We start from the raw sequence: 21,303 nt of genomic DNA, 5'->3' as shown, positions 1-21,303 counted from the left end.
CGCCCCAGGTTGGTTTCACATGCTAACCACTGCCTGAGATCCCCTAAGGCCAGGCAGAAAACGCTTATCTGTTCTTTTTTTCTTTGCAAATTTCAAATTCCTTCAACCCGAAGGCTTGGCTCCAAACCATGCTGTGGGGAGCTAAACCGCCTCACCCGTTCTGAATGTGGAAACATGACTCCGCCTCGCCAACGACCGCAAGAGGGAGAAGCAGCTACAGGGAAGCCAGGTTAAGCCTGGCGCCTGTCTCGTCGGCCCCGCCCGGGAGTAGACCAGCCAGCGCAAGCCCCACGGCCCCGCGCGAAAGCCTTAAGAGTCCACAGCCCACGCCGACTGCGGCGGGGTCAGGGCGGCGCGTCACGTGGCCCAACGGCGCAGCCAATCAGCGCAGCCCTCTGAGGTATTCAAATCGATGGCGGGGCCGACGGTTGTGGGAGGCTACGCTGCCGCCGGCTTCTCGGGGGCTGAGTGTCGCCTTGCGCCGCCATGCCGGGCACCGGGCGCTGACAGACCTTCGGGCACAGTGGGCGGAATGGAAAATCAGGGTGTGCCTCCCGGGCCTTATCGGGCCACCAGGCTGGTAAGACCGCGCATTAACGAGACTGGCCAGCCGGGGTGATGGCTGCTTTTACGTGAGAACGTTTGTAGCTTTCCCTCGGGCGGAGGGATAGGTCGCAGAACCTCTTGGGTGGCTGAAGAGGAGAATGAGGGGAGTTCATGGATATCGCGGACCCTTGCAGGGCACGCCTGTCCCCCTCCTTTGCTCCGGGCACCCCGAGTGGGCGCATCGGAGTCAGCTTCTGAAGCTACCCCTCTTCTAGGTGCTGTCGGCGTCCCCTGAAATGTCTTGGAATATTCTGAGTTTAGCCGCTCCGCACGCCTGATTTTCTACCCGCATTAGGATTCGAGAAGAGTTTTGAGTTCCAGTGCTTTGTAGGGTCAGACTGGGGGCAAGCCCGATTGTTTGTGACAGCTTCGTTTAGCCGGTCCTGTAGAATTTAATGCAGGATGTACCGACTGAATGCCACTCAGTAACAGCTATTTCATAACTAAGAATGTTTTAAATACTCATCAGGAACCACTGTTGGTAGTCACTGGATTTGTACTTGCATAGAGTGTCTTGTGTATTTGGATCATCAATCCAAGAGGATACTGTGCCACTGGTTATGTGACATTAGGAGAGTCACTTCTGTGAGCGTCAGTTTCCACCTTGGTAAACTAGAGCTAATGATACATGCCCAGGCTAAAAGATGTCCTAGAGTAGACATACTGTATGTGAAAGTGTGCTGTGATCTGTAAAATAACAAACAACTTATTCTCTGGATAAATTGCAGCTCAATATAAGTTTCTTGAATAATATATGAAGTGTGGAAAGAAAAGGATACAGTTACTGTGTTTTCAGCCCTTAAATTCTGTGTTGTGATGTTGGGACCACATAGGTTAGATAAGTGGTAGCATAGCGAGTAGTAGCATAGTTGGGGTTACAAATCAGATTTCTTAACCTCTAATGTAAGATTTTTTAATTAAAAAGTTATATGTTTATTCTATACCACTCCTCGTAGACCTGCCACGAACCCAAAAGTTTGGGTAATTTGAAAACAGTTTTGGAAAGTGTGAGTATCTTTTGAAAATGTAGATATATCACAGCGTCATTAAACAAACAGTAGACTTAAAACTTAACTTACCGCATATGTTCTATGTAAATTATTGGGATCTTCACTAGTAAATATACTAAAGGTATATTAATACTTTAATACTAAAGGTATTTTACCAGTAAAACTATTGCCTGCCAAGAGTTTTGTTTGGCCTGCATAATTAGTTATGAGTACAGGTTCTAGAGTCAATCCAATGCCTGGGTTTTAGCTGTGTGACCTTTGTCAAATTATTAAATATCTCTGTGCTTCATATTCCTTATCTGAAAATGGGATAGTAATAGTACCTATTCATAGAATTGTGAGAATTAAAGTGAAATAATGAGTGTAATGCATAGTGTCTGACACAAATGCTACTATCATATTATTAATATTAGTTGAGGTTAAAGAAACAGGAAGAAACAGGAATAAATGCTTTCTCTGTTGAGGACTAAAGGCAGGTTCATTGTAGTTCTTTATTCCTAGGTTTCCTAAGTAAGCCAACCAGCCAGTGAAGTGCTTGTAGTCCAAAACTATTACATAAAAATATTATTACAACACTAGAATTAATAAAAATAAATCAGTATGGGATGTAAAATTTTCTTTAGCACAAATAAGACAAGTGATTTCTTCATGAATTTTAATGATTTAACAAGATGCGAATGAGAGAATTTTCTCTGATTAAAAAATTTTTTTTTCCTTTCCATTTGCAGTGGAATGAAGTTACCACATCTTTTCGAGCGGGAATGCCTCTAAGGAAACACAGGCAACACTTTAAAAAATATGGCAATTGTTTTACAGCAGGAGAAGCAGTAGACTGGCTTTATGACCTATTAAGAAATAATAGCAATTTTGGTCCTGAAGTTACAAGGCAACAGACTATCCAGCTATTGAGAAAATTTCTTAAGAACCATGTCATTGAAGATATCAAAGGCAAATGGGGATCAGAAAATCTTGATGACAACAGTCAGCTATTCAGGTACTAAACAAAGAAATAACTGCAAAACTGAATTACTTAACAATGAAGTTTCACTCCACTTCTAATACTTTTACTAAAACAGCAGCCTCTTCAGGGGAAGTAATATTTTCTGCAGAAAACTTACTGTTCTTAGTCCAATTAAAACCATTTAAAAGTTAAAGTTAGTTAAAGGTTATTGCTGCACAATTCAAACTTATAATAAAATAAGGAGTTGGGAGGAAAGAATAAGATAGTGTCACTTTTACATATTCTGAAAGCTCTGTAACATGTCAAGGACAGAACGTTATCAATCTTTAGTTTCATAGATTTAAGAATTACAAGACAAGTTCTCACAGGTCCTTACCTTCAAGTGATATGTAATCTATAGAATCTAAGAACACATGTGATGAAATAAAAAATAGCAAACTTTATATAATAACTAACAAAAGAAATATACCACAGGTTGAAGAGATTATTTATTAAGAATTTATCATGTATGAGAAGCCCTACTTTATGAGTTACATGTTTTCTTTATTTAATCCCTAGAATAGCTCAGCAAGGAAAATATTAATTCCTTCTTACAGGTGAAGAGCCTGAGACTATGCTTCAACAAATTTTATTCCCTTGGTCTGAAATATGTTCATGTACACATTCATCAGACTAGTAAACACGTTTCTTCTCATGTCAGCTGTATTGTAGCATCTGTGGGGCCTTTCTGACTCCCTCAGGCCAGCATAATTGATTTTTCTCTCTCGTACCTGGAGTTCTTGATTATATATCCCTTAAATTAGGTCTTTGGATTCTAATACCCATGTGTTTTTTGTGGGGTTTTTTTTGTTTTGTTTTGTTTTGTTTTTTGCGATACGCGGGCCTCTCATTGTTGTGGCCTCTCCCGTTGCGGAGCACAGGCTCCGGACGCGCAGGCTCAGCGGCCATGGCTCATGGGCCCAGCCGCTCCGCAGCATGTGGGATCTTCCCGGACCGGGGCACGAACCCGTGTTCCCTGCATGGGCAGGCGGACTCTCAACCACTGCGCCACCAGGAAAGCCCCCCATGTTTTTTTACTCTGCAAAATTAGTACTTTTCAAATGAAATGTAGGAATTGATTCTTGCCTATGTGTCAAAGATGACTTATGTCATACAAGTAAACTGCAATAACAAGCATATGAATATCTTGTATAACACCCTACAAATCTTTCCTCTCTCTACTACTCATCAGTCACCTTTTGAGTTCCTTTGCTGCTGCTCATCCTTTAGCTTTTACTGTCCTCAAGGTCCTAGGCTTGTCTACCCTTCACCTCTCTCCCTGGGCAATCTCATACCATGTCTCCACTTACTTTTCTTATGACTTTCAAACCTCCAACCCAAATACCTCTCCTGAGCTTTAGGCCCACTTTTGCCTATTAAACAGGCACTTCAAATATAGTATATGGAAAATCACTAACATCTCTTAACCTAAATTCTGACCTCTTATATCCATATCTGAATGAATGGCACAGTCTTCCCTGTAGTTACCTTCATTCTTTCCCTTCTCCCTTTTAAATATGATGTAATTATCAAACCATGTCTATCATGTTGCCTCAGTATTCTCTGATCTGTCTACTTCTCTTAATGAATGTTCTTTTTGTGAGACTACTATTCTCTCTTACCTGGAATTCTGCATAACTCTTCAACTAGTCTCTCTACCTCTAGTGCTTTTATAGTGGTAACAATACTATGATGTAGTTAAAAATAAAGTATAACAAAAATGTGTAAGACCTTACTGGAGAAAATTATCAAATTGTACTTAAAGTAATAAGTGGAGAAGGATATTCTGTTCATGAATGAAAAGACTTAGTGTCATAAATAAGTCACTTCTTCCCAAATTGATGTATAAATTCAGTGCATCTTCATTTAAAACCCCTACATAATTTTTTGTAGGATTTAACAAGCAGATTTTAGAGTTAATTTGATAATGTAAAGGTCCAAGTCAATTTTGAGGAACAATGAGGGGATAATTGCCTTAACTGATTATCTGGGCTTAATTAAATTTAAATTAAGACCATTAAGTGCTGAGAATATAAACCCTTACATATAAAGAAACTTGGTGTGAGTTATACATGAATTAAATACCTAAATATGAAAATAAAACTCTTCTGAAAGAATATAAGAAACTATTTTTAGGACAGAGGAATAAGAAAATAACTTCTGAGGTGACTAAAAACTTATGCATAAACTTGATGTATGTTAAAAGATACCATAGAGATATTGTTTATGTATATTTACTTAAAGTATGAAAACATGAACAAGAAGGAAATACACTAACTATAGGTTAATGATTTCCCTTAGGAAGAGAGAAATAGAATTAGCAAAGAATTTCTTTCATTAATAAAAAAGATAATGGGGCTTCCCTGGTGGTGCAGTGGTTAAGAATCCACCTGCCAGTGCAGGGGACACAGTTTCGAGCCCTGGTCCAGGAAGATCCCACATGCCGCAGAGCAACTAAGCCCATGTGCCACGACTACTGAGCCTGCGCTCTAGAGCCCGCAAGCCACAACTACTGAGCCCACACGCTGCAACTACTAAAGCCCATGTGCCTAGAGCCCGTACTCTACAACAAGAGAAGCCACTGCAATGAGAAGTCTGCACACCCCAATGAAGAGTAGCCCCCACTCGCCGCAACTAGAGAAAGCCCACACGCAGCAACAAAGACCCAACGTAGCCATTAATTAATTAATTAAATTTTAAAAATAATAATAAATTTAAAATTTTTTTTTAATTTAAAAAAATTTAAAAAGATAATGAAGTCTTGGTAAAATGTTAATAGTTGCATTGGTTGATGGTTACCCATGTGGATGTTGTTTTATATTATTTTCTGTACTTTTTTGTATCTTTGAAATACATACAGTTTACTAAAGAAAGCAGGAAACTATTAAAATTTTTTAAAAGGTTTAATGGGAAAATTAATTTATGTAGAAAATTCATTCCTTGATAATGTAAATAAACCCAGTTTTTTTAGTTATTTTTAAGATAAATGGCACTAAAAGTTTGTTTATGATCTCACATTATTTAATTGCATATTATTCTTAAACCAGATTTCCTGCAAATTCTCCACTTAAAACTCTTCCACGAAGGCATCCAGAATTGAGAAAAAACAGAATAGAGAACTTTTCCAAAGATAAAGATAGTATTTTTAAATTACGAAACTTATCTCGGAGAACTCCTAAAAAGCATGGATTACATTTCTCTCAGGTAAAACATCCTTTACTAGTATAAATATAATTACTGCGTGCTTAATAATAGAATCATTAAAAGTGAATGACTAATATTTGAAGCCAACACTTGGAATCTCTTAACTATATTATATTCTAAAAATGTATGTGTAAATTTGTTTGGAACTCACAGAAACGAAAATAAAAATGGTAGTGAGACATACTTGAAATAGTATTTGTATAATTTAAGCATGTTTTGTTTTAAATTAATTTGAGGGTAGTGGAGGCAGCTGCAAAACCGAAAGCTCTATTACAATATATTGCATTATTTCTTCAAGTGACACCTTACAGCTCCACAATGGGCTGATACTAATAGAATTACTAAATATTAGAAGTGGTGTCAGTTCATTATTTCCAAAATGTGAGCATACCATATTAAACCAAAGTAATTCTTTTTTCAGGAAAATGCAGAGAAAATGAACTGTGAAATAATCAATGAACATCAAGAAAACTCCGTTGATAATAGAGAAATAAGCCAGAAAGATGTTGAAGAAGCTTGGAGATATGTTATTCTGATCTAGTAAGCTATAACTAAGCTATAAGCAAGTTCCTGAGGTGTTTAGAATGTTAATTTGATATTTTCATCAAGATGTGCAGTTGAGGAAGAACAGATTAATTCGCAAAGCTTAGAATTTAACCTGAATATGTGTTTCTTAAATATTCTTGCGATAGTTCTGGTGCAATAGAAGTAGAATGTTTTCAATATAATTTGCTTTTTCTTTGACTCAAAGTTGTAGCTCTAGTTTGGGGTCTATATTGGAATCCTGCAACAGTTATTAAGATATTTTAAAGTAAATACTAATATAAGTCTTAGAGGTTGATTTAAGAAAAATATTCCAAAAGCTTTGTTTGTTTTCCATTCAAACTCTTTCATATTTGTATTCTATTCCACTTATTCTATGGAGGAAAAACAGTTTGTATTCTTTCTCCTATTTAGCCTGCAAACAATTTTAGGTGTGTCATCCCTAGAAGAAGTCATAAATCCCAAGCAAGTAATTCCTCAATGTATAATGTACAACATGACCAATACAAGTAAGCATGGAGTAGTTATACTGCAAGACAAATCAGGTTGGTATCAATAAAAGAAGTTGGAATCATTTTAAACATGCTAACGAAGGTTGCAGCTATTGTGGGGATAAAGAGAGAACAAAATGTAGAAAGTAGAATACTTCAGTTGAGAGAACGTCAGGGAGACTACTGATTTATCAGAGGCGCTTTAGTAATCATAGTGGGCTAATTTTTAAATGAATATTATTCACACTTATTTTAGCTCCTAAGGTGGTTTCCTGAATGATTTTTTTTTTTAATGACAGGGTTAAGCATCCAAAAGATATGCAAATATAATTAAAACTATTGATTAATCACATTTTATTGAGGACCTACAATGTGCCAGGCACTATGCTAAAGATTAGTGATGAGCAAGAGAGAAATGGTCCATGCCTTCCTGGAGCTTACATGAGAAGTTATATACAAATTTAAAGGGGTCAAGACATACATACAAAACCAAAGTAACACCCTATAAAATAAGTCAAAACTCTCATGAACAGTATTCTAAAGAACACTGGCTTTGTATTATATATGTGTTTATATAATATATTGATTTCAGATATAAGATAGGAAAATCGGGGAAATAATTTAAGCCAGATGTATTGGAAAGCTTATAGGAAATGTATTAATAAATTTACTGAAAATGTTGGCTCATTTTTTTATAATCAATTGCTGTCTGTAGAATTAATTGACATGCATTACTTTGAGTTTCTTTTTGTGGGCAAGAACTTTGAGGGTTTAATTGTAGGAGCAAAAAAGTAAATGTTAAAACTTAAGAACTATGTTGTGTATGCTTGTAGCTTTGGACCAGTTGTATCTTTCATTACCTAAAATAACTTGATTATATGCTCTCCATCTAAGCTTTCTATTCTTTATAACTATTAACTTTTCAAGTCAAATGTATGTGTGGTTTTTGTGTTTGTGTCAAAAAACTGCTACACTTATGTGTCATGTTTAACATAGTGGCAATTGAAAGATTTTAAGCAAGCCTCACTGTGAAAGTACCTTAATACTCAAATATAGCTTGTTTCAATCATAGGTCTCACTCAAATCAGTAATATTCAAATAGCATAGCTAACTTTTTAAACTTGTATTATAAAATACTGTCTTGGCCCTATGTCTTATTAAATATGTAATCATTTTTAATCCTGGTACACACACACACACACACGTATGTATAATTATATAATATAATAAGTGTGAAGTTTTAAATATACTATCATCATAATTGTATGATTGAACACTATTAATTTTTTGTGTAGATGACCTTCCTCACTGGGTATTATCTGCCATGAAGTGCCTAGCAAATTGTAAGTTAAACTGTGTGTGTGTGTGTGCGTGTGTGTGCGTGTGTGTGTGTATTATATTGATAAAATATTTAATAAGAACCAAGGAATTATTTTTAATAATTTATAAAGTCCTGATAAAATTAAATTATATTCTTTCTGTTGATGTATAAATGAATATCTAGTAGAACTGATTACACTTCTTTGCATGTGGAGTGTGTTATAGAGCCCTTAACTTTTTCTATGCAGATAGTGATTTTATAATCCAAGCCCGTCATTTATGACTCAGTTCTCATAAATCATAAAATCATAGGCTAGAGGATCTCAGAGGATGTTTAGGTATAATCTACATCAATTGCCTTAGTGAGTCCAGGGAGTTCAAATAGCAACTTCTAAGTAAAGCAGCTGGTAAGTTGAAAGTTTCCATCAGAAATGAAATCTTATAAAACCCACTTCAGTCCCCTTGCCATTGTACACAGCTTCAACATTTGGTGTTTCATGACATGCTTCTACTCCATAGGATATATTAATGGGACTTTTATGTTTATGAAAAAAAATGGTCTGTCATTAATCAGATCATTTTTTAGCATTTCATTCTTCAAGTTTTTTCCATAGTGATCAGTGAGTTTTATAATTTAAGACCCTAGTTCTAGTACAAAACCCTAATTGCTCTCGAAAATCAGTTTTTAAAATATGCAGAGGTGTTTTGATGCTTCTAAATCATCAAAAGTTAAATTATATTTTAATAATTTTGTTACAAAAGTATTTTTCTAGTTTTTATAAAATTAGTATTTTATTAATGTTCAGGATAAGTATATATTCCCTTGTTGTCCACTGGGTGTCAATATGACAAAATAACAGGATAACTAGCAATAAGTAAATAATATTAGTTATAGAAAAAATTTATCAATTCAAGGTAAAGATCTTGATCAGAAGCTAAAGATTTCTGAGATTCTCTTTCTACCTTCTCGCTACGTAACTGTCCTTCTCTCTCATACCTTGGCTCATGATTAGCAACTCAGATAGCATACTTCAGGGATTTCTCTGATGCCCCATCTTTAGGGATTTGTTTCTTTTTCTTTTCAATCCACATTATACATAAATGATACCAAGATATAGCTTACCAAATTCCAGTTTAACAACAATATGTCTAGCCAGAGGCAATATTAAGACTTTTATTTAACTTGTTTGTTATTTAATCCCCCACCGTAATCCTGTGACATACAGGAATCAAAGATCAATATACTATTCATAATTTTTTTTCTAGAAGAGAAAACTAAGGCTTAGAAAGTCTTTTTTTCTGATACATAAGGAGCTATGTATTCAAACCTAGATTCTCTAACTGTAAATTCTGTGTTTTTAATTCCAGTATTTTCTATCTTAGAAAACTTTTAATGATTATCAAATTTTTTATTCTACATATTAAGAATATTTCTTATATCCGCCTCAGAAAAATTGTCTATTTGTTCCACATAAAATCCTTATTAGCCTTTAAGCTATTAAGTGTGTGTATGTGTGTTAACTTGAAAGATAACATAGTAACTCTCAAATCTGAGTGCATATCACAGCCACTAGAGAAACTCAGCAAATATTCAGATTCAGTCGATTCAGTATGTCAGGAATTTTTTTTTTTTTTAAATCACGTCTCAGAAGATTCTTATAACAAGATGCCCAGCTCCGTGTTAGGAAACTACTTAATTAGTGAACCAGAAGCAAACATTTCTAGATCAGTAATTCCTAGCTCCATAGGAATTCTGATAGATTCTGGACTGTTTAGAGGAGATTATATATACTTTTAATAGGTACACTGGATGATTCTGATTATAAAGTCCACAGACCACACTTCAAATGCTATTAAACCTCAAGATCCTGTGACTTGCTCTCACTTTATACTGCTCTAAATTCTAATTTTAGCTTTGCCACCATACGCCTTTTACCTTGAGCAAGTTGCTCTGAGCTTCAGTTTCCTCACCTGTAACATAAGATCAGAATTTATTTCTGAGGAAAATACTAATGAGTAGACATGATTATTTCAATAATGTTAAGCTAATGGAACAGCGATGTAAAGATATTATTTAAACTCATTCAGGGTATGCTTCACGTCAGGCAAAATTTAATCACAAAAATGTAAATTTACAAAAGACAATTTGAAAGAATTATTTGCATAATCCAAATAATCTTTGCTTTATAAAATGAATTGTGATAAAATCCCATTAAAATAAGCTGTCCTGATGCTTTTAAAATATATTTCAAATTTTGCTTTATATACAATTTTTCATTCATATAAATATTAAAATTAAACAAAATGCTAATAGTTGCAGTGATTTCTAATGAAAAGATGGTGAGAAGGAATGAGATATGCATAGAAGGAATTAAATATGCATATTTAAATTTAAATTTATCTAAATTTAAATTTAATTTAAATTAAATTTAATTAAATTTAAGTTTAAATTTAATTTAATTTAAATTTTTAAATTGTGACAATTTGTTAAACATAACTCCTTCATGAAATAAGTATATGTTTTATGCTTTTTATAAGTATCTTTAAAAATTATATTTAAAATAAATTATATTTCATCTTTTTTTTAATTTTTTGCCTCTACTTAGGGCCAAGAAGTAATGATATGAATAATCCAACTTATGTTGGATTTGAACGAGATGTATTCAGAACAATTGCAGATTATTTTCTAGATCTCCCTGAACCTCTACTTACCTTTGAATATTATGAATTATTTGTGAACATTTTGGGTATGTATAGATTTTTATTTATTATTTAAATTTATTTTATTAGTTTCCAAGTCCCCCATAATTTAAAAGATCTAAAAGTATAGGTAAACATGAAGGTGGCAGGCTATAAATTATTTTAAACTTCAGGAATACTCTGGTTGTTGTTATGTTGTTTTCCAGTAATTCAAATATACCATTCCAACACCAATTCTCTACATCAATAGGGTGTCTTACAATTCAGTTCATTTCTGACACCAACTACCCAGTGTTAACCCAGACCCCAAAAAGTTGAGGACAAAGTCTTTCAGCTCTGATACTAACTACCCAGTGCTAGCTCAGACCCCAGAGATCAAGGGCTCAGTTCCACAACACTGCCCTCACTTCAGTCACCAGCTGCAAATGAGGTCCTCAGGTTTACTGACATTTCTGCCTGGCTACCTACCAAGTTAGGGGTTCCCGCAACCCCCTGAAGTTTAATAATTCACTGTAATGGCTCACAGAACTCTGGAAAGTGCTTTACTTAATGATTACCAGTTTATTATAAAGGATACAAGTCAGGAACAGCCAAATGGAAGAGATATATAGGGCAAGGAATGGGGGTAAGGGTTGTGCAGAGCTTCTATGTTCTCTCCAGGAATGTCATCCCCCCAAGCGTGTCCATGTATTCACCAACTGGTAAGCTCCCATAGCTGTGTTGTTTCAGAGTTTTAATTGAGGTTTCATTACATAGGCATGGTTGATTAAATCATTGCTCATTGTTGACTAAGTCTGACCTCCACCAACCACCACTACCCCACCACCCCCTCCAGGGAGGTCTGAGGTAAGGCTAAAAGTTCCAACCTTCCAAGAAGGGCTAAGCCTAAATCACCTCATTAGCATAAACTGAGGCTAGCTCTAATAGGCCCATTGTGAATAACAAAAGACTCCTGTCACTCTGGAGATTCGATGGGTTTTAGGAGTTCTATACCAGGTACCAGAAACAAAAACTATATATATGTTTTATTAAACTACAGTTGTCTTATAATTAAGAATTTTCTAATACTTGTAGACTGAAAGTAGATATTTTTTCATGTATTTGACTGAATCCATTTAATTAGATTGTTGAAATAAATTTTAAAGTTATTTTCATCACAAGTTGGAAAACCTCGAGTCTTGCACTTTGTAACTGAATGTTGCATGTGTCCTATTTAAGTGGCTTCTGAATTAAGCAACTGCTATTTGTACTATACTAACAATATGTACTATAGTGATGCTTTGTTTTTTTTAACGTTACTCTTGTTTTTGTTTTATTTTTGTCCACTGTCATACAGTTGCATCTTAATTTTTGTTTCATTTCCTGGTAGTTGTTTGTGGCTACGTCACAGTTTCAGATAGACCCAGTGGGATACATAAAATCCAAGATGATCCACAGTCTTCAAAAATCCTTCACTTAAACAGTCTGAATTCCTTCAAATCAACTGAGTGTCTTCTTCTCAGTCTGCTTCATAAAGACAAAAACAAAGAAGAATCAGATACTACTGAGAGACTGCAGATAAGTGATCAAGGATTTCAAGAAAACTATGCTAAGAAAATGCAGCTAGTTAATTTAAAAAACAGAAGAGCCAGTGTTAATGACATAATGGGAGGAAGTTGTCATAATTTAATAGGCTTAAGTAGTATGCATGTTCTATCCTCTAGCATCAAACCAAGGTGCTATTCATTAGAAGGAATTGTAGATTTACCAGGGAGTTCAAGTAAAGAGGTCTCCAGTGTCTTCCATCAATCTGTTCTGAACATAAAAGGACAAAATAATAAACAATTTTTAGAGTCTGAGACCAAACAGGAATCCCTAATGCATCTTCATTCAGAGGAAAGTATTCAAAAACCACTCTGTGTTGGTTTTAAAAGAACCTCTACTTTGACCGTTCAAGACCAAGAGGAGTTATGTAATGGAAAGTGCAAGTCAAAACAGCTTTGTAGATCTCAGAGTTTACTTTTAAGAAGTAGTACAAGAAGGAATAGTTATATTAATATGCCAGTGGCTGAAATTATCATGAAACCAAATCTTGGACAAGGCAGCACAAGTGTGCAAACAGCTATGGAAGGTGAACTCGGAGAGTCTAGTACTACAGTCAATAAAAGACTCTGCAAAAGTACAATAGAACTTTCAGAAAACTCTTTACCTCCAGCTTCCTCTATGTTGACTGGCACACAAAGTAAGGTTGATGCTTTCAACGCATGTAATGTTAACTTTTAGTGTTTACTAACCCTATTTCACTTACCTGGCTTTTCTTCTCTGAAATTGCTTTCCTTTTTCCCTCCAGAAGGAAAGTTTCATATTGTAAAAGACTTGTCATGGCATAACCAAGATTTATTCTACTTACCTAAAGCACTCCTTTTCTTTCCCTTAAATTGCACTTATTCTGAGTCACTTTATTTGTAATAAGTGAAGGATTTTCAATCCTTCATAATCCAATGGGTTATGAAGAAAATAATGAGTATCTTACCATGCTTTTGAAGAATGTGGAAATTTCTGGGAATAGTCAAAAGAAACAAAATATTAAAATATTATTTTGCCTTTATATAACTATATGCTAGTAGTATGAAAGCAGCTAGTGTCATTGATGATTTTTTTCTGGGGGGTAATTTGCCTTCTAGGTTTGCTACAACCTCATTTAGAGAGGGTTGCCATCGATGCACTACAGTTGTGTTGTTTGTTACTTCCCCCACCAAATCGTAGACGGCTTCAACTTCTAATGCGCATGATTTCGCGAATGAGTCAAAATGTTGACATGCCCCAACTTCATGATGCAATGGGTACAAGATCACTGGTAAGTTCATTTCTTAAGGAAAGAATAAGTCCGGTTCATAAACTGCACCGCACCCCCACCACCGAAAAAAAAAGAAAGAAAGAAGACCAAACCATCTAAGCATACTACTCAAGTGATGTCATGGTCTTGAAATCCTAGATTCTTGAGTTAAAAAAAGGCTCTTGAAAGTCTAACCTTTCCTAGCAGCAGAATACTGGTACATTAATCCTTTGTGCCCAGTCTTTTATACTTTCACATCTTGATCTTTACCTAAGGACTTTGCCTATTCACTCACGCTATATCACTTCATAGTGGTTAACTGTCAGGCCATATTATATTGCCTTGTGCCAATTCTGTTTGGTGGGGAAGGAAGAGGAGATGTAGGCACTGTTGAAAGCCGAAGGGCACTATAACCCTGTGAAATAAAGAATTAATGGGAAATTCATGTGTAGTAAGTCAAAGCGTTTCAGATATTGTAGTAGTGGGAAAGTTGTATTTGATGTGTTATGTGAATTAGGATAGCTTGTCATTGTGGGCAGGAAGTTGGGAGAGGTACTGTGAAGCAGTCTTAGGCTCCATATGAAGATGAGGGAAACAAGGCATTTATATGCAGATGTTGACTGGAAATGAACTCTTGAAATAGTATCTCTAATATCTCTTTCCCTCCCTCTCTTTATCTCTCTCTTCCTCTCTCTCTCTCTCTCTCTCTCTCTCTCACACTCTCTCTCTCTGTCTTTCTATAAAGAGCTGCCACTTCCTCAGAGCACAGCTTCAATTTACAGAATGTTCTTGTAGCAAGGAGTCTGTAGCTAAGCTCCGTTCTTCCACTTATTAAGGACAGTTTTTTAATAAAACGACATACCTAATATAAAGAGGAAGAATTATTCTTAAGTAATTGTGGCATCATTAAAAAGCATAGGGAAGTTTGTAGGAAAAGATATTTAGAGAGATATGAGTAAGAAGGGGGTAATTTTGATTTTACACTTTTTGAGGTTGAGGTTATAGAACATCTAAGTGAAATTTATCCTACAGACAGAAGGTTGGAAATGAACCTGGTGAAGAAATATTAGGGCAGAAAGTATATTTTTTGGAAAAGTGGTAGTTGAGGCTATGGGAGTAAATGAGTTCTACAAAGCTGAGCAAACAAAGAATAAAAGCTGAGGACTGAGCATTGGAAGAAGATAGGAAAACCTGCCAGGCATGTAGGAATAAGACCAAAAATATTTCAATTCAATAAATATGCTCACCATCTATTATGTGCAAAATACTTAAAATACAATTCTGATATTCAAATTATTTTAGAATGAGGTGTGTGAGTGTTTATGTGTGCGTGTGTACATGTGTGTGTCTTATATTTGGTGGGTCATATGGACATGAATGAGAGTAAATTAGTTTTGAAACACAAAATTTACCCCAGGATTTGAAGATTGTCATGATGGAATTGAAAAATACAATGTACTAATTGTTTTGAAAGACTAATAGAATAGGATTAAAAACTGTTTTCCAGTTTCAAAAGATAAATGATGCCAACCTTGTAACCACTTGTGTTTATATATTCTCCTAGTCTGTGCTTTTATGGGGTTAATTTAATAAGTCACTGTTCTCTAACAGTCTTTAAGCACCATATTTGTATGGTATTAATGGAACCTAGGTGTTTAGTGATAAAATTGAGACAAAATTGAAGAAAAAGCTAAGACTTCTGTAATCATTTGGAATTTATATTAAGGAAATACTTAACAAGCACTATAAAAAAATTGGCATTTTATTCTTTCTAATGTAATAAGTTATTGTCCTCATTTTGTAAGCTGAAGTCTGCTTATCACTTTATCTCAATCCTTTAGCATAATACTACCTAGAAATTACTGGTATTCTAATTTATATAAAACCTTAAGTTTTTAAATTCACATCTTTTAATGTTTCTAGATGATACATACTTTTTCTCGGTGTGTGTTACGCTGTGCTGAAGAAGTAGATCTTGATGAGCTTCTTGCTGCACGATTAGTTTCTTTCTTGATGGATCATCAACAGGAAATTCTCCAAGTACCCTCTTACCTACAGACTGCAGTGGAGAAACATCTTGACTACTTAAGAAAGGGCCATGTATGTATTCTAAGTCTTAAAATTCTCTGCATTAGTCAGTTGCAAGTGGCAAACTCATCTCAAACTAGCCTAATCAGAAAGGGAGACTTTATCAGCTCACATAAATAACCTCCAAAAGTCAAGAATGTAGACAGAATATGGATATTCAAATAACAATAGGACTGTTTCCATCCCTTCATCACTTATTTCCATTTCGGTCCTATATTTTAAAAATGGCTCCTTCACATGGTTGGATATGGCTGATTAAAGCTCTTGAGTCATAGACTTATATTTGCAATCCAAAGGAAAAAAAAAAAAAATTCCTCACCTCCAATTTGAAAAGTTAATGGTATGGACACAGAGTGGCCAAATCTAGATTAAATGCACATTCTTTAGGTGGTTGAGGGTGAGTGGGTTGAAGAGAGGGCCCATTCTCTGAGTGGCTCTACATAGATTAGAGAAGAATCTGTTCTTCACGAAAGGTAAGGATAGTTGGAGTAGAATGGGAAGAACTTTTATAAGGAGAGAAGGAATCTAAGCATCCAAAAACAACAGATGTCTGCTATATGCAGTCCTTGGCTGCCCAACACACATATTCATGTTTCTTCCTATACATACTATTCTAATATTGCCATGACTTACTGTAATTATAACTATCCCCCACAATTCTTTCTCTTGTCTACAAATTTTTATTTTTCCTACAGCAGGTCCTAATTGGTCATCAATTTTATACACATCAGTGTATACATATCAATCCCAATCGCCCAATTCATCACACCACCACTCCCACCCCCCAACCACTTTCCCCCCTTAGTGTCCATACATTTGTTCTCTAAATCCATGTCTCAATTTCTTCCCTGAAAACCAGTTCATCTGTACCATTTTCTAGGTTCCACATATATGCGCTAACATACGATATTTGTTTTTCTCTTTCTGACTTACTTCACTCTGTATGACAGTCTCTAGATCCATCCACGTCTCTACAAATGGCCCAATTCCATTCCTTTTTATGGCTGAGTACTGTTCCATTGTATATATGTACCACATATTCTTTATCCATTCATCTGTCGATGGGCATTTACATTGCTTCCATGACCTGGCTATTGTAAATAGTGCTGCAATGAACATTGAGGTGCATGTGTCTTTTTGAATTATGGTTTTCTCTGGCTATATGCCCAGTAGTGGGATTGTTGGGCCATGTGGTAGTTCTATTTTTGGTTTTTAAGGAACCTCCATACTGTTCTCCATAGTGGCTATATCAATTTACATTCCCACAAACAGTGCAAGAGGGTCCCCTTTTCTCCACACCTTTGCCAGCACTTGTTCTTTGTAGATTTTCTGATGATGCCCATTCTAACTGTTGTGAGGTGATACCTCATTGTAGTTTTGATTTGCATTTCTCTAATAATTAGTGACGCTGAGCAGCTTTACATGTGCTTCTTGACCATCTGTAGCTCTTCTTTGGAGAAATGTCTATTTAGGTCTCTGCCCATTTTTGGATTGGGTTGTTTGTTCTTTTTAATATTGAGCTGCATGAGCTGTTTATATACTTTGGAGATTAATCCTTTCTCCATTGATTCGTTTGCAAATATTTTCGCCCATTCTGAGGGTTGTCTTTTCGTCCTGTTTATGGTTTCCTTTGCTGTGCAAAAGCTTTGAAGTTTCATTAGGTCCCATTTGTTTATTTTTGTTTTTATTTTCATTACTGTAGGAGGTAGATCCAAAAAGATCTTGCTGTGACTTATATCAAAGAGTGTTCTTCCTATGTTCTCCTCTAAGAGTTTGATGGTGTCTGGCCTTACATTTAGGTCTTTAATCCATTTTGAGTTTATTCCTGAGTATGGTGTTAGGGAGTGTTCTCATCTCATTCTTTTACATGTAGCTTTCTCCATGTGTTTGTGTTTCTTACGTTTTTTTTCCCTGTAATTTATTTGTAATCTCATAGCATTGTGATCAGAAAAGATGCTTGATATGATTTCAATTTTCTTAAATTTACGGTGGCCTATTGCCAGACCCCCAGGTTGGGAACCTGACGTGGGGCTCAGAACCTTCACTCCAGTGGGTGGACTTCTGTGGTATAATGTTCTCCAGTCTGTGAGTCACCCACCCAGCAGTTATGGGATTTGTTTTTACTGTGATTGTGCCCCTCCTACCGTCTCATTGTGGCTTCTCCTTTTTTCTTTGGGTGTGGGGTATCTTTTTTGGTGAGTTCCAGTGTCTTCCTGTCGATGATTGTCCAGCAGCTAGTTGTGATTCTCGTGTTCTCTCAAGAGGGAGTGAGCACGTCCTTCTACTCTGCCATCTTGGTTCCTAATCACCTTGTCTACAGATGTTATGGGCCCTGCCCATGCTCTTACATCTCAAAAATAGTAGATGAACACTTTATTACCATTTCAAAATGTTAATGTTTTAAGATGAATTAAAATATCACTTTGTTAGTGTTTTGTAGTTAAAAGAATAAAATCCATGGTTATTGGTTCTAATGATGTTAGCTACCTTTATTTAATACTTGTGTGCTAAGCATTTTATATACATTATCTCACGTACATTCACATTTTACAGATGAGGAGACAGACCAAGACCAGTTTAAATAACTTACTGATGGTTATAAAGCTAGTAGGTTGTAGGGCTGGGATTGAGACGCTACTGACTTATTGCTACTCCGCTGCATAATACAGTTTTCTTAAAGTGCTGAATGTTTGGTGGCAAAATAATAGGTATTAAAACCCATCAGAAGAACCCTTTACCAAATAGGAACATGACCAGAATTAATGGATTTGACTGTATGTATCATTTTGTTCATTACAGATTAAAAATCCTGGAGATGGAGTGATTGCTCCTTTGCCAACGTATTCATACTGTAAACAAATTAGTGCTCAGGAGTTTGATGAACAAAAAGTTTCTACCTCTCAAGCTGCAGTTGCAGAACTTTTAGAGAATATTATTAAAAATAAGAGTTTGCCTGTGAAGGAGAAAAGGAAAAAACTAAAACAGGTAAGGGAATGAACAAGTTTCAATCATAAATATTTTCTAATATGCTATTGCTGATTGTTATTTAATGACATTTAGAATCTAATTTCTCATTTTAATATTTTGAATTTTAAATATCATATATGTAGGCTATGTATGACTACCTGCTGGTTTTACTCTGTCCTGAAGTTTTCATAATAACCATAATAACAGATACTCTCCTTTACTTCCAGTGTTTTATATTTAAAGCATGCATTACGCTGGGAAAATAATTGTAAACTTAGGACTATAATATGTAACTTTTAGTGACTCATCATTACCATTTAGAATTTTTAGCTCTACATCAAAACCCTGTAGCCACATGATTCTGGCAAGTCCAATTCCTGGTCTGAGACACTCAAAGAAGTATGAAATATACTAACTAGATCCTTGTGACCTTCATAGGCTTTACCACTGAGAAGGAAGAACATCTGGAATTTAGGAGAATTAACAGCAGAAGAGAATCCTAGATGTTAATGCTAACTGGAATCTAAGAAATATTACAGGGTACCTTTCATGTGTGAGAAAGTGGAGGGAGAAGCAAGAATAAAGTGAAAGGATACTGATCTCTGTAATACATCTTTGAGAAAGGCATTGAATCCTTATAAAATGTTGACCAGTGGCTTCAGCTCAGGTAATAATGTTAAATACCCTCTAATTCCTCACCTCATTTTTAAGTTTCAGAAGGAATATCCCTTGATATATCAGAAAAGATTTCCAACCTCTGAAAGTGAAGCAGCACTTTTTGGTGACAAACCTACAATCAAGCAACCAATGCTAATTTTAAGAAAACCAAAGTTTCGTAGTTTAAGATACTAATTGAATTGAAAATTATGTAATACTTGTGGAACTTTGGTAAGTGAAGCCATATCTAAGAATTCAGCTACTAAAAAGGAAGTCTATTTATGAATAAGGTTTTTCTAAATAGAACATTATATAAGGAAGTGCCAAAATAGTTTTTATCAATGTGAAACTGCTGAGAAACTAGTGAATCTCAATGGAGAGCAAGTGACAATAGGTGATACCAAATATTTTAATCAGAAATAATCTTATTTTTTTATACAACTATCTGGAAAAGCTATCATGATGTGTGCTAAAGTTTCATTTACTTGAATTTTGAAAAATGACGTTTGCTCTTCAAGATTAAGCTGTAATTCTTTAAAAAAAAAACAAAAAAACAACTTATCTGCATGTGCTTATGGATGTTAGCTTAAAGAGCTAGTTGTTTAGGATTACTTTTGTTTCTAAGTGTAAGAATGTGAAGAATATTTGAAAATTCAATGAATTAATTTTCAACTGCTAAATATTGCACTCATATGTTCTTTTGCTACTTTTTATCTATTTATATATGTATGTGTTTTTAAAATATGAATATATATTATAAGACTTTGGTTTGCCTTAAACATTTACCCTAATTGCTTCAGTCATTCATTTTTTCAATAAATATCTTTTGCATTCTTATCTTCATGAATCTACTAGAATATAAAGATATGAAAGAAGTATAAGGCAATCACGTATTCATTTAAAAGATATTTATTTAGCAACTACTATGTGCCTTTCATTCTTCAAGATGTGGAGAGAAAATGATGAATAAACCAGAAAACCTCTTCCCTAAAGTATTTGCTTCCTAATCAAGGGAGATATACCTACCAGATACTTAAAAAAATAATACACCCCCTGAAATCAAGTCATGAGGATTCATTCAACTGAAGACTAGCCTTTTTAATTATGCAACAATTTCCTAAGCTAGTGTTTTCAAATTGTTGCATATTAGAATCACCTGGAGAGTTTTAAAATAATACATGCTCAGGCCCTACCTTATACTGATTAAATCAAAATTTTAAGGGATGGCATATAGGCCTCAGTATTTTTTAAACCCTCTAGATGATTCCAATATTCAGCCACCTTTGAGAATCAGTGCCCTAAATACTTTTTATAAATAAAATGTCAAGCTGGTTTCACACTGGCTTTATTATTTCATTGGAAGAAAATGCCAAGTATAAATCCCTTTCATCTTAATAGAAGGTTCTACAAATTTCTGCTTGACTAACTACGTACAAACTTGAAGCAGCTTTTCTTCCACATTTTCCTGAAGATTATTTAATATCTATTTGGTAAGTGTAAAGATATACATAATGCCTGGGATGTAATAGACACTTATTGTTCAATGACTGTTTTGATTTTTCAGTGTAATTTTGTACTGTAAAATGACAATGTTCCATTTGAAATTAATACTTTTATTAAAAATATGGACAGAAAATAACTATATCTTTTGCCCAGAAACCTTAGCTATAAAAATATTGAAGCGAATTAGAATTCTTCCCAAGGTGTTTGTATACTAAAAGTTTTCCTGTTTAAAGGTATGTAATAATGTGAATTATGTTGCATATTGAGATAAAAACTATTGTGGGTTTTATAACAATTTAATTTTGTATTTATTGATGGATATTAAATATATAAATATTATAAAGACATATAAATTTTGATCTCCCTTAATGTGCATGCAATTGAGGTTACAAAATACAT

The 21,303-nt window shown here is 34.9% G+C and overlaps 1 protein-coding gene across 2 annotated transcripts; it reads left to right on the top strand.

Annotated features, from left to right (window-relative positions):
* The first annotated feature begins 472 nt into the window (after positions 1-472).
* DEPDC1 (DEP domain containing 1) lies at positions 473-19,778 on the top strand. 2 transcript variants are annotated; one of them, XM_024734601.1, is made up of 12 exons: positions 497-580; positions 2,345-2,610; positions 5,664-5,820; positions 6,242-6,360; positions 6,778-6,908; positions 8,150-8,197; positions 10,781-10,921; positions 12,244-13,095; positions 13,538-13,710; positions 15,613-15,789; positions 18,577-18,762; positions 19,456-19,778. In XM_024734601.1, exons 1-12 carry the CDS (start codon positions 533-535, stop codon positions 19,594-19,596), a joined length of 2,439 nt encoding a protein of 812 aa, XP_024590369.1. In that variant the 5' UTR covers positions 497-532; the 3' UTR covers positions 19,597-19,778. The 2 variants fall into 2 exon arrangements, with proteins under 2 accessions (XP_024590370.1, XP_024590369.1); XM_024734602.1 differs by lacking the exon at positions 12,244-13,095 and having other exon boundaries at positions 473-580.
* Positions 19,779-21,303: the final 1,525 nt, after the last annotated feature.

The sequence above is a fragment of the Neophocaena asiaeorientalis genome, unplaced genomic scaffold (assembly GCF_003031525.2).
Source record: "Neophocaena asiaeorientalis asiaeorientalis breed wild unplaced genomic scaffold, Neophocaena_asiaeorientalis_V1.1 scaffold15, whole genome shotgun sequence".
Taxonomy (NCBI): Eukaryota; Metazoa; Chordata; class Mammalia; order Artiodactyla; family Phocoenidae; genus Neophocaena; species Neophocaena asiaeorientalis.
This window is presented reverse-complemented; position numbering and strand designations above follow the sequence as displayed.

What these genes read in the sequence shown, in the direction of transcription:
- DEPDC1 (XM_024734601.1), top strand. Translation starts at nt 533, where the DNA reads ATGGAAAATCAGGGTGTGCCTCCCGGGCCTTATCGGGCCACCAGGCTG. An exon ending in ATGGATTACATTTCTCTCAG is followed by an intron (nt 5,821 to 6,241) that starts GTAAAACATCCT and finishes TTCTTTTTTCAG; the next exon opens with GAAAATGCAGAGAAAATGAA. An exon ending in ACTACTTAAGAAAGGGCCAT is followed by an intron (nt 15,790 to 18,576) that starts GTATGTATTCTA and finishes TGTTCATTACAG; the next exon opens with ATTAAAAATCCTGGAGATGG.